Consider the following 15,153-nt stretch of genomic DNA (forward strand, 5'->3'; position numbering starts at 1 on the left):
AAAAGCAAACACTGCAGTGATTGGAATGTGAACTATCCTGATTGGCTCATAATTTAAACATTAGGTTCGTGGCTGCTGGTATTACTGGGGGAGGCTACAGACGTTATAGAAACTGGGATGTGGGACTGAGCTTGTGGGGAGGTGAGTCAGGAGGTGGGTCTTTGAGGGTTTATGTTCACTCCTCACTTCAGTCTAACCTTTGCCTGGTATATACGGTAACTTCGTGAAAAGCTTCCACACAGGCTCCCGCCGTCACACAGGTGCTTAGCTATGCCCTTCACAGCTTAATGGGCTCACTGTGCCCTCTGAAACTGTGAGCCCAAGTAATCTCTCCTCTCCTAAACTGCCTTTGTCAGGTGACGCTAATGAGAAACGAACTCATGTGAATACCGACTGACTAAAGAAGTCTAGAAGGTGATATTTCAGAGGCTAATATGGGAAAATCATAGCACATGCAAGTTATCTAGAGACAGTTGTGAGGGCTTGCTGCCTCCCTTCCTATATAATACTTCATCCTGTAATATCTCGCCTACTATATGTATGTAGAAATAAAAAGTGGGTCTGAGTTAATGTTAATTCTATCCTAGAAAAATATCGTTAATATTTTAATATTATAAATGGCATACTCCAGTATATTTTTCAATAGTTGCTTTCCTGTTCTAAAATCAGGCATCTTTTCTTACAGTCATTGACAGGTACCCCTTTCCTTACTATTTTAAGGTCTACGCTGCTGTGTAAGGTCTGGCACCTCTCATCTCCGCTCTGTGCTCTGCCTCATGCCCTCCCTTGAGTTAGGATGGCTTTCTGCCTGCTTCCTTTACGACTCAGAGCACGTGGTTCTGAGAAGCTGGTGTTTCTTACTTGCTCTTTGCATACTGACAAGTCCTTTGCCTGTCCCTAGTTTTGGAGGTTGAAGGAGGACACAGCATTGAGTCACATGGAAGAAGCAGTCACGTCAGTCAATGCGCTTGCGCTGGAGTGTTCTCAGAATATATGCTAGCTTAAATTTCTACAGCGTGATTAATAGGAAAAATACTGCTGAGCACGGCCATGTATCAATCATAATGCTAAGGGATGGATACCCACGGTCTGTAATCCGTAACTTCCCCTTGAAGCAACCTTCTCAGGGTGGCTGAGCTAAGAAAACAGGATGAAGGGTCAGAAACTCGCAGCCTGCTCTGTGCTGTCCTGTACCACATGCACATCAAAGGCTGTTTCCACTGCATCTAGATCCTCCCTCCCTCTCCCCTTGGTCTACATTGTACATGTCTTTACACGATTTGTGCACATTATAAAATACATGCATGTATGCTTACCTATGGAAAAAGACATGTATATTTACGTGTTTTCTGACTTGAGTAATGAGGATGTAACCTTCATGATTTCTTTTACTATAACATTAAATAACTCACAGAAAGTCCCTGAATCTCTCTTAACTTCCTTCTGTGCTACATTCGTTGCTAACTCGGTAACATTTAGCAAATGTACCCTAAATAAATGGCTATGGGGAGTACTTACTTTGGTTGTTTTAAAAATTGAAAATGTATTACACACATTATATAACTAATGTCTCACAACAGTGGAAGAAGAAAGACCCCGACTTTCATCATGGAGCAACTGTGACCCCACATCTTAGACTGGCTGCTTTAGTCATCTGTCTTTTTTGTCTTTCCATGTGAGCTCCCAATTTAAAATAAAAACAGTCTATCAAGAGACTGGATGTTAATTATGTGAAAGGAATACTAATTAATATTATTTCCAAGAATCACTAAATCTCAGTAATTAAAAGGTATATAATTTTGGTTAAAAAATTCTAACCCATTGGAAAATCCTTCTCCCAGGCAGAGGAAACATGAAGATGACAGCATAAATTGCTGTGAAGTCTGATGCTGGTTTTTCTTTTTTCTTTGGTGCTGGGGACTGATTACAGGGCCTCAGCCTGGTGAGCATACGCTCTGTTGATGAACTGACCACTTGTTCATGATTAGGAGCTACTTCATCTAAACCAGTTCTCTGTATTTTGTAATTCTAAGAAAAATTAATAATGTTAAAAATTAATATATGTGGGTTGTAATTTAAATCGTTATTAAGAATATGTAGTTAGTCTTTTAGTTATAGTAAATACAGTTTCTAAATTGTCTTTAACTTGGAGACAATTTCAGTGGAAGGATTATTTTTCTCGATATTCGAGTCAATAAGAACTTTATGGAGTGATGAAAATCCTTTTCTATGTATAGCTTAGGTCATTTTGATTTGATTATTTTTAAAATCACTAAGTCATTTTACAGTAATTCAAAAATTATATCAAAGGAGGTATGGATGTCCTTTTTAATTCATATCCGTATGATAGCTTTCAAAGCAAACGAACAGATATCTTTCTTTAGTTCTGTGCTATGTGTACTGTGTTTCCAAAGCTGTAGTTGTATATCCCATCAGTACTTCAGTAAAGAGACAAGAACTCGTATCTTGACTCTTCGTTACTTGATTTCCTTGGTTCAACAATTCGATAGCAATTACAGCTTCATAGACATTTATTATAATGCACTTTTTAAAACTGCAACTCTTTGTTCAGAGATAGTTCTAGCAAAAGTCAAGATTTAACAGAAAGCATCAAACAATACACTTATTTTGCTTTTTTTATTCACTGAAAGGCACTACGCCATCTTTAAGATCTATTGAGTCATATTACTAATTTTCAATCACTCACTGAAAAAGAGTAGTTGATAAACAGAGCAGGAATTAAATGGGAATTTACCTGCATTGGATGTGTCTGTAGGGCGGTTGTTCAAAGAAGGAACTGGAGCAAGCCCTGCTTGACTGTGCTCAGGTTGAGTCTGTGAGGGAAATGATAAGTCACTTTCTAAAGTAGGTCAAAGCACAAACTAGACGCGCATGTTAACATAAATAGAATGGTTAAAAAGATCAAAGAAAGATTCCAAAAAATATGAAGTTCCTAATACTCGCTATATTCATCTTCAGAGAAAGCATTTCAGAGTGGAAAGTAACAGTGCTTTTAGTCTATCGTGTCTAAGGGTAAGAGAACAGAAGGCCATGCCCCTTGTCTTTAAAAGAAGCAGTCCAAGCGCTCACAGAACAGTCTTTTTGATCACCATCACCTTGAACAGACGTTACCTTAAGGAACTCATCTATGAGTGAAAGTCTACTTGCTTCTTGTGTTTTATTCCTAACACAGATTTAAAGAATATAGATTCTACTTTGGAATTATGATTTATTACGACCATGTAGCAGTTCAAAGCAAATACATTACTCTGGATATAATAAATTCCTCATGTTTTGGAATCAAATAGGTAAGGTGAACAATTTCATAGGACACACATGTGAGGGTGAGAGGAACACTATCCATAGACAGGATGATCAGGATCAGCCTTAGCATGAAGAGAAGACACTAAGGACTGAACACACACACACACACACACACACACACACACACGCACGCACATGCGCGTACACACACACACACACACGCCTATCTTTTATTAGGTAGAAACAGAAAATTGGGGAATTAATGATGTCTAGTATCTTTATGGTACCATGTTGTTATATGTTGATGTTTTCTAAGTTTTTAAAGAAAGGGTACATTAGCTTGAAAAATCTGTTTTACATGATAAAAACCTAAAAAGGAAAAGTATTTCAAGGAGATATTAACTTATTAATAAGCATTGTTAATGAAATTACAATTCTATATTGATTTAACCAACAACAAAAAAAGTAAGAGATTTATGGACTGAGTATATAAACTAGAATTTAAGGTTACCTGAATTACTGTACAGGAGGGTAAAATGGAGTCCTGAGTCCTGGGAGTGGATGAAGTCTTTGGAAGTAGTGTTCCAGCGGGAGAGGAAAGAAGATTAAATGCTGAGGTTTGAGGTTCACAGTCTTCTGACACTGGTGGGGACTGACAGCAAATGTCTCCTGGATGACCACAGTAAGACTTCTGTCTGATAAATGCTATCTCCAACGGAGATTCCCACCTACGATTTAAAGAGATTAATTTGTGGATATTCAACAAATGCGGTCAAGTAAATGCAAAGACAGTGTTTCTAGTACAGTGAAAACCTTTAAGATAGCCTCATCACGACCTTTATATATATGTGCTCAATGACTCATCCTATCATATGGATGGAATTGTTACCTCAACTTGGCTCTGGTAAGTATGTTTTTTGCTTCTTCAAATGATACACCAATCATAGATTCCTTGTTTATGGAGACAAGCTGATCTCCTGGCTTCAAACGTCCATCCTAAAAATAAAAGCCAAACAGAAAATTACAAAATAATAATAATAAAGTAGTTTTAACAAAATTAACCTAAGAAAAGCAAATAATCTTGTGAATAATGCCATAAACAGAGTAAAAAAATTAGAGAATCCAAATAACAAAATGTTCTATTACTGGCTAGTTAAGTATTATACATAAGGAAAATTGTGTGGTTTATACATGCAGTGAATAAATCCTTATGCTAATGAATCAGTCTACCATAAGAAACTGGCCTGTACACAAAAGGGCACTTGTTTTCAAAGCTCAGCTCTGAGTCTGATAAGATTCTGACTCAGATAGAGCAAACCAAGCACTCACTGCATAAAGAATATTTCAGAATAGGAGACTCGTCTACCCCAGTGAACGAGCATTTGCCTCTTTCCTCCTACAAACTGTTTAACTCGGATGTCAGGATACGTGTACACACATGCATGTGCATATACACATGCAGACTCATACAAACATGCACGCACATTCACATACAGAACATGAACGGACCTGTCCAAACATGCACACTACACTGACTTTTTAAAAATAAGGTTAAGAAACCTAATTGCATTGGTTTTATGCAAATCTTAGTTATCACTCAAGTATCCTCTTTACTAGATTTGTTAGCCCTTCCTGTGGCCAAGCCAACTAGGCTGTGCATGTGGTATCAGATGTCATGTGCATATGTCCATGCTGATAATCACCAACTTTAACTGGATGTCTTTGTTAAGCCCTGGACCTATGCATAACTCCCAAACACATCAGATACAGAATAATCAATTATAAGATTTAATGTTCTTGTTGGGCCAATATCTCAGTCACTTGTTTTTTTCTCTTAATTCAACTGAAAATTAAAGTTCCATTTTTAAAGATTTAATACAAACGCAGAAAATATTATTACCAGTGCTACACAAAAAGCAAAGGACTTTACTTTGAGTGTCCTTCAAGGTTCTCTGTACTGAAGGTTTAGTACTCCACCGGGCATAATTGGAAGCAGTTGAGATCTTTAGAGGTGGGGTATGTGGGGGACACTGGACGCACTGGGGACGAACCTAAAAGAGGGAAGCCTGGTTTCTTTTCTCTTGCTTTCTGGATGTTAGGGGAACATTGCCACTCCGTCACATCTTGCCAGAATATGATGCTTTAGGCCAAAAGCAATGGGCCAGTCAAGCAAGGACGGAAACACGTAATAGTGTGAATCTACACCAGACTCAGGGCTCTGGTGTAGAGAAGGCTGACTAACACATAAGGTTTAAAAAGCTTACTTTTTTACTTTCATTGTACTGACATAATCTCTACAAATTCAAGAAAACTGACTTAAAATCAAATCTGAGTGGTCAGTAGAGTGTCAGCCACAAGTGGGGCACGTCTACCACTCCCCTCCGGTGGTGCAGGAGCATTGCTAAAGATGAGGCAGATGACAGGGTCACTGCACTCATGCGCTCACAGCAGCTGTGGCTGTCTGCACAAGATCTGAAAATTATCAAACAAGTCAACATTCCACCGTGAGCCCCCACCTTAACTGTAGAGCAACCGGCTACGGAAGGCTTCTGGGAAGTGAGAATCACGATCGTGTAAGCATGACGCCCCAGGGAGCCTGACCAAGCTCCGTTGGCTGGCCCTACACCCATGAGTATAGAGCAGCACAGACTGGAGTCCAGGTGTTATTAAAAAAGGGAAGGGGCAAGAATTTGGCAGTGTTTTTAGGTGAGAAGGATCTAGGAGGTGTTTGGGAGAGGAGTGGGGGTGATTATGACTCCTAAATAAATTGTATTTGAATCTCAAATACTAAAAATATCACAATAAAGAATCTTATCTACTAAAATACATGCTTTGTGTAATCAATCTTTGATCTCATTGGATTCCCCATAAAATGGTGATTTATGGCAATTTTATTATAAATAATAATTATTTTTGAAAAAAGTTATATAGTATCATGTCTCCTCCTTAACAATGAATACATAGGGAAGCTAAATATAAAACATTCATCAGGAGATTTTAGGGCTAGTGAATGGCTCAACATTTGTCACCAAGCCTGGCAACTGAAATTCAATGCCTGGAACCCGTATGGTAAAATAGAGAGCGAGCTCCTGTGAGTTGTCCTTTGGCCTTTGTATACACAGCACATGTAAACAACTGTAGAAAACAGACTCTATAGGAGCACGGCTCACATACTGTGCTGTCTGTTTCAGTCTCAGGATCTTACAAATTAATTTCCGTCTTGCCTGGGTCCAGCTCATTGAGTTCAAGTGTATTTCGTGAACAGCAACCATATACAGACTATGGTCAGACGCTTGGGATGTAGTCTCTAATATGCTAGATTTCAGTCTTTAAAAACCTCTTCTGTGAAAGCTATAGGAAAATAAGCAAAATCTGGAGACTTTATGCAGGAGGAACAGTTATGCTTTAAATTAACTGTTAACCTGACACTACCCAGAAGCACCTTACAAACGTTAGCTGAATAATCATCTGTATCCAGTCTGTTTTAGGCACATCTATGAGGCATTGTGTTGATCACTGCTTCATGGACTAGGCCCTGCACACTGTGGGCAGAACCATTCCCTCATAAGGCATCCTGGGCTGCACAAAAGAGCCAACCGATGTACCAGAGAATGGGCCAGCAAACAGACCTACTCAGTTATTCTTGCCTCTCGGTTCCTGCCCTGACCTCCATCAGTGATGGACTGTCACCTGGAACTCTAAGCAAAATAAACCCTTTCATCCCTAGTTGCTTTTGGTCAGTCTTTTATCAGTACAATGGTGGTGGGTAATGAGTGGAAGAATGCAGAAAATTTCAAGAGTGCTGGGAGTTCCTATTTATTAAGTCATTCTAGATAGCTTTATCTCTGTTCTTTCAGTTACATTTCAAAGTTAGATGCATTCCAATATCTTTTCACACCTATTGAGCACACTACAAAAGGAAGCAATTTCTCCACTACTACTACAGTGCACCACTACAGTGAGCTTAGTGAGTTGAGCCCTCCTCTGGCGTCCACAGAATCCTACCCAGAGTCTATATTCTCAAGCTAGTATTGCAAGTAAGTCTCCAATACAAAATTCTTAGTCTTACTATAAAAGTAATGTCATTGTTAATCTTAGCTCTAAAAATTTAGACATAAAAAATTTATTGGTAACAGTCTATGAATTCTTGAATTGCTTTTTATAGATCTTGGAAATATGACATCAGAGTTTTGATATGTATTAAGTTGAAATCTGTAGATTAATTTTGGCATTACAGCCATTTTCATGGTTATTAATTCTTCTAATTCAGGAGAATGAAAGATCTTTTTATCATTTATGGTCTTCTTTGATTTCTATTTTCAAATGCCTTTAAGTTTTCACTGTAGAAATCTTGAACTTCTCTAGATAGATGAATTCCTAGCTACTGTACATATATACCTATATTACATATATGTGTATGTTCTTGACATAATATATTTATACATAGTATACATATGTATACATATTCAATATACATATATTATTTTGACTTTTCATGTGTGAATATATACATTTACATATGTATATAAACATATATACATTTCTGTATATTTATGAACTAATACGAATTTTTTTTCTAATTTCTTCCTCTGAGAGTTTACTACTAGTAAATACTTCAAATTAACAAAGAATCTTTTACTTTATGTTATTAGCAATGAAAGAAAAAACCATTCAAACAATTCAAAATGTTATCCATGCTTGGATACACAGGGCCAAGGAGGAGATGGACTTGGTCTACAGGGAAGTTGGTGGCAGTGGATGGTAAAAAGTAGAAATGTGACAGAATGACCATGGCAGATCCACTCAATAATTTCTGAGTGAATCACACTAAGGAAATTACTATGAAGAAATCAGTTGGAGTCCTTGCCATCAAAAGGCTATCCTCCATTTTTTGTTATTCCAAATGAATTTGCAAATTGCTCTTTCTATCTCTATAAAGAATTGAGTAGGAATTTTGATGGGGATTACATTGAATCCATAGATTGCTTTTGGCAAAATGGCCATTTTTACTATATTAATCCTGCTATATTTACTATATTAATCCATGAACATGGGAGATCTTTCCATCTTCTGAGATCTTCTTCAATTTCTTTCTTCAGAGACTTGAAGTTCTTGTCATACAGATCTTTCACTTGCTTGGTTAAAGTCACACCAAGATATTTTATGTTATTTTGGACTATTGTGAGGTGGATATTAAGCCCAAACGCTTGAATTACCCAAGATGCAATCCACAGACCACAGGAAGCTCAAGAAGAAGGATGATCAAAATGTGATGCTCCCACTCCTTAAAAGGGGAAAAACATATCTATAGGAGGGGATATGGAAGCAAAGTTTAGAGCAGTGATTGAAGGAACAGCCATATATATACACACACACATACAGCCACCATGTATATATATGTACACACACACACACACACACACATATGTGTGTGTGTGTGTGTGTGTGTGTGTGTATACAGCCACCAAAACTAGATAAGATTGATGAAGCTAAAAAGTGCATGCTGAAAGGGACCGGATATAGTTCTCTCTTGAGAGACACAACCTGAGCATGCCCAATACAGAGGTCAATACTAGCAGCAAACCACTGAACTGAGAACAGGACCCCCTTGGGGGAATTAGAGGAAGGATTGAAAGAGCTGACGGAGCTTGCAACCCCATAAGAAGAACAACAGTGTCAATCAACCAGAGCTTCCAGGGACTAAACCACTACTGAAAGACTATAGATGGACTGACCCAGGGCTCCAGCTGCATATGTAGCAGAGAATAGACTTGTTGGGCACCAGGGGAAGGGGAAGCCCGTGGTCCTGCCAAGGTTGGACCACCAGTGTACGGGAATGTGTGGGGGGGTCAAGGGGAGGGATGGGGGAATACCTGTATGGGGGAGGGAGAGGGGATGGGGACTTACAGACAGGAAACCAGGAAAGGGAATAACATTTGAAATGTAAGTAAAGAAATATATCTTAAAAAAAAAAGTCATGACCCTAAAACCATTGGAGACACAGAAACCATTACGAGCTGAGACAGGTGATAGGAAGCACGGTAACAAGCACTCGCCACACACACCGCAACACAACCTGGCCTCACCTGCACACACACGGCAACACAACCTGGCCTCACCTGCACACACACACAGAGCAACACAACCTGGCCTCACCTGCACACACAGACACACACACACACACACACACACACACACAGGAACACAACCAGGCCTCACCTGCACACACACAGCAACACGACCTGGCCTCACCTGCACACACACAACAACAAAACCTGGCCTCACCTGCATACACACACACACACACACAGTAACACAACCTGGCCTCACCTGCACACACACAGCAACACAACCTGGCCTCACCTGCACACAGACAGCAACACAACCTGGCCTCACCTGCACACACACAGCAACACAAACTGGCCTTCCCTGCACACACACAGCAACACAACCTGGCCTTACCTGCACACACACAGCAACACAACCTGGCCTCACCTGCACACTCACAGCAACACAACCTGGCCTCACTTGCACACACACTCACACGGCAACACAAACTGGCCTCACCTGCACACACACTCACACAGCAACACAACCTGGCCTCACCTGCACACACACACACACACACACACGGCAACACAACCTGGCCTCACCTGCACACACACACACACACACACGGCAACACAACCTGGCCTCACCAGCACACACACACACACACACAGCAACACAACCTGGCCTCACCTGCACACACACACACACACACACACACACACACACACATCAACACAACCTGGCCTCACCTGCACACACACAGCAACACAACCTGGCCTCACCTGCACACACACAGCAACACAACCTGGCCTCACTTGCACACACACACACACACACGGCACACAGCCTGGCCTCACCTGCACACACACAGCAACACAACCTGGCCTCACCTGCACACACACTCACACAGCAACACAACCTGGCCTCACCTGCACACTCACACACACACAGCAACACAACCTGGCCTCACCTGCAAACACACACAGAGTAACACAACCTGGCCTCACCTGCACACACACAGCAACACAACCTGGCCTCACCTGCACACACACTCACACAGCAACACAACCTGGCCTCACCTGCACACTCACACACACACAGCAACACAACCTGGCCTCACCTGCACACACACACAAACACGGCAACACAGCCTGGCCTCACCTGCACACACACAGCAACACAACCTGGCCTCACCTGCACACACACTCACACAGCAACACAACCTGGCCTCACCTGCACACTCACACACACACAGCAACACAACCTGGCCTCACCTGCAAACACACACAGAGTAACACAACCTGGCCTCACCTGCACACACACAGCAACACAACCTGGCCTCACCTGCACACACACTCACACAGCAACACAACCTGGCCTCACCTGCACACTCACACACACACAGCAACACAACCTGGCCTCACCTGCACACACACACAAACACGGCAACACAGCCTGGCCTCACCTGCACACACACAGCAACACAACCTGGCCTCACCTGCACACACACCAACACAACCTGGCCTCACCTGCACACTCACAGCAACACAACCTGGCCTCACCTGCACACACACTCACACGGCAACACAAGCTGGCCTCACATGCACACACACTCACACAGCAACACAACCTGGCCTCACATGCACACTCACACACACACAGCAACACAACCTGGCCTCACCTGCAAACACACACACAGTAAAACAACCTGGCCTCACCTGCACACACACAGCAACACAACCTGGCCTCACCTGCACACACACTCACACAGCAACACAACCTGGCCTCACCTGCACACTCACACACACACAGCAACACAACCTGGCCTCACCTGCACACACACACACACACGGCAACAGAGCCTGGACTCACCTGCACACACACAGCAACACAATCTGGCCTCACCTGCACACACACAGCAACACAACCTGGCCTCACCTGCACACTCACAGCAACACAACCTGGCCTCACCTGCACACACACTCACACGGCAACACAACCTGGCCTCACCTGCACACACACTCACACAGCAACACAACCTGGCCTCACCTGCACACTCACACACACAGCAACACAACCTGACCTCACCTGCACACACACTCACACAGCAACACAACATGGCCTCACCTGCACACACACTCACACAGCAACACAACCTGGCCTCACCTGCACACACACAGCAACACAACCTGGCCTCACCTGCACACACACGGCAACACAACCTGGCCTCACCTGCACACACACGGCAACACAACCTGGCCTCACCTGCACACACACGGCAACACAACCTGGGCTTACCTGCACACGCACGGCAACACAACTTGGCCTCACCTGCACACACACGGCAACACAACCTGGCCTCACCTGCACACACACAGCAACACAACCTGGCCTCACCTGCACACACACAGCAACACAACCTGGCCTCACCTACACACACACACAACACAACCTGGCCTCACCTGCACACACACACAACACAACCTGACCTCACCTGCACACACACAGCAACACAACTTGGCCTCACCTGCACACACACAGCAACAGAACCTGACCTCACCTGCACACTCACACACACACAGCAACACAACCTGGCCTCACCTGCAAACACACACACAGTAACACAACCTGGCCTCACCTGCACACACACAGCAACACAACCTGGCCTCACCTGCACACACACTCACACAGCAACACAACCTGGCCTCACCTGCACACACACTCACACAGCAACAAACCTGGCCTCACCTGCACACACACTCACACAGCAACACAACCTGGCCTCACCTGCACACACACAGCAACACAACCTGGCCTCACCTGCACACACACACAGCAACACAACCTGGCCTCACCTGCACACACACAGCAACACAACCTGGCCTCACCTGCACACACACTCACACAGCAACACAACCTGGCCTCACCTGCACACACACAGCAACACAACCTGGCCTTACCTGCACACACACGGCAACACAACCTGGCCTCACCTGCACACACACGGCAACACAACCTGGCCTTACCTGCACACACACAGCCACACAACCTGGCCTTACCTGCACACACATAGCCACACAACCTGGCCTCACCTGCACACCACAGCAACACAACCTGGCCTCACCTGCACACACACAGCAACACAACCTGGCCTCACCTGCACACACACAGCAACACAACCTAGCCTCACCTGCACACACACACAACACAACCTGACCTCACCTGCACACACACAGCAACAGAACCTGGCCTCACCTGCACACACACAGCAACACAACCTGGCCTCACCTGCACACACACACACACAGCAACACAACCTGGCCTCACCTACACACACACACACACACAGCAACACAACCTGGCCTACCTGCACACACACAGCAACACAACCTGGCCTCACCTGCACACACACAAACACACAGCAACACAACCTGGCCTCACCTGCACATACACTCACACAGCAACACAACCTGGCCTCACCTGCACACACACAGCAACACAACCTGGCCTTATCTGCACACACACAGGGCAACACAACCTGGCCTCACCTGCACACACACATCAACACAACCTGGCTTCACCTGCACACACACAGCAACACAACCTGGCCTCACCTGCACACACACAGCAACACAACCTGGCCTCAGCTGCACACACACAGCATCACAACCTGGCCTCACCTGCACACACACAGCAACACAACCTGGCCTTACCTGCACACACACACACAGCAACACAACCTGGCCTCACCTGCACACACACGGCAACACAACCTGGCCTTACCTGCACACACACAGCAACACAACCTGGCCTCACCTGCACACACACAGCAACACAACCTGGCCTCACCTGCACACACACAGCAACACAACCTGGCCTCACCTGCACACACACGGCAACAAAACCTGGCCTCACCTGCACACACACAGCAACACAACCTGGCCTCACCTGCACACACTCACACAGCAACACAACCTGGCCTCACCTGCACACACACACACACAGCAACACAACCTGGCCTCACCTGCACACACACAGCAACACAACCTGGCCTCACCTGCACACACACGGCAACAAAACCTGGCCTCACCTGCACACACACAGCAACACAACCTGGCCTCACCTGCACACACTCACACAGCAACACAACCTGGCCTCACCTGCACACACACACACACAGCAACACAACCTGGCCTCACCTGCACATACACTCACACAGCAACACAACCTGGCCTCACCTGCACACACACAGCAACACAACCTGGCCTCACCTGCACACACACAACAACAAAACCTGGCCTCACCTGCATACACACACACACACACACAGTAACACAACCTGGCCTCACCTGCACACACACAGCAACACAACCTGGCCTCACCTGCACACAGACAGCAACACAACCTGGCCTCACCTGCACACACACAGCAACACAAACTGGCCTTCCCTGCACACACACAGCAACACAACCTGGCCTTACCTGCACACACACAGCAACACAACCTGGCCTCACCTGCACACTCACAGCAACACAACCTGGCCTCACTTGCACACACACTCACACGGCAACACAAACTGGCCTCACCTGCACACACACTCACACAGCAACACAACCTGGCCTCACCTGCACACACACACACACACACACACGGCAACACAACCTGGCCTCACCTGCACACACACACACACACACACGGCAACACAACCTGGCCTCACCAGCACACACACACACACACACAGCAACACAACCTGGCCTCACCTGCACACACACACACACACACACACACACACACACACATCAACACAACCTGGCCTCACCTGCACACACACAGCAACACAACCTGGCCTCACCTGCACACACACAGCAACACAACCTGGCCTCACTTGCACACACACACACACACACGGCACACAGCCTGGCCTCACCTGCACACACACAGCAACACAACCTGGCCTCACCTGCACACACACTCACACAGCAACACAACCTGGCCTCACCTGCACACTCACACACACACAGCAACACAACCTGGCCTCACCTGCAAACACACACAGAGTAACACAACCTGGCCTCACCTGCACACACACAGCAACACAACCTGGCCTCACCTGCACACACACTCACACAGCAACACAACCTGGCCTCACCTGCACACTCACACACACACAGCAACACAACCTGGCCTCACCTGCACACACACACAAACACGGCAACACAGCCTGGCCTCACCTGCACACACACAGCAACACAACCTGGCCTCACCTGCACACACACTCACACAGCAACACAACCTGGCCTCACCTGCACACTCACACACACACAGCAACACAACCTGGCCTCACCTGCAAACACACACAGAGTAACACAACCTGGCCTCACCTGCACACACACAGCAACACAACCTGGCCTCACCTGCACACACACTCACACAGCAACACAACCTGGCCTCACCTGCACACTCACACACACACAGCAACACAACCTGGCCTCACCTGCACACACACACAAACACGGCAACACAGCCTGGCCTCACCTGCACACACACAGCAACACAACCTGGCCTCACCTGCACACACACCAACACAACCTGGCCTCACCTGCACACTCACAGCAACACAACCTGGCCTCACCTGCACACACACTCACACGGCAACACAAGCTGGCCTCACATGCACACACACTCACACAGCAACACAACCTGGCCTCACATGCACACTCACACACACACAGCAACACAACCTGGCCTCACCTGCAAACACACACACAGTAAAACAACCTGGCCTCACCTGCACACACACAGCAACACAACCTGGCCTCACCTGCACACACACTCACA

The 15,153-nt window shown here is 45.3% G+C and overlaps 1 protein-coding gene across 12 annotated transcripts in view; it reads right to left on the reverse strand.

The window, feature by feature from the left end:
• The window catches only part of Stxbp4 (syntaxin binding protein 4), a 159,257-nt gene that overhangs the window by 116,881 nt on the left and 27,223 nt on the right, over positions 1 to 15,153 (reverse strand). For all 12 annotated transcript variants that reach the window (XR_015630624.1, XR_015630626.1, XR_015630623.1 and 9 more), the window contains 3 exon segments: positions 4,154 to 4,260; positions 3,776 to 3,992; positions 2,756 to 2,834 (listed from right to left, as the gene is read on the reverse strand). Coding sequence is in view for 7 of the 12 variants with exons in the window: in XM_087572136.1 (XP_087428262.1) it covers positions 2,756 to 2,834; positions 3,776 to 3,992; positions 4,154 to 4,260 (403 nt within the window). In the remaining 5 variants the exon portion in view is untranslated.

Source organism: Rattus norvegicus, chromosome 10 (genome assembly GCF_021556685.1).
Source record: "Rattus norvegicus strain SHRSP/BbbUtx chromosome 10, alternate assembly SHRSP_T2T, whole genome shotgun sequence".
NCBI lineage: Eukaryota > Metazoa > Chordata > Mammalia > Rodentia > Muridae > Rattus > Rattus norvegicus.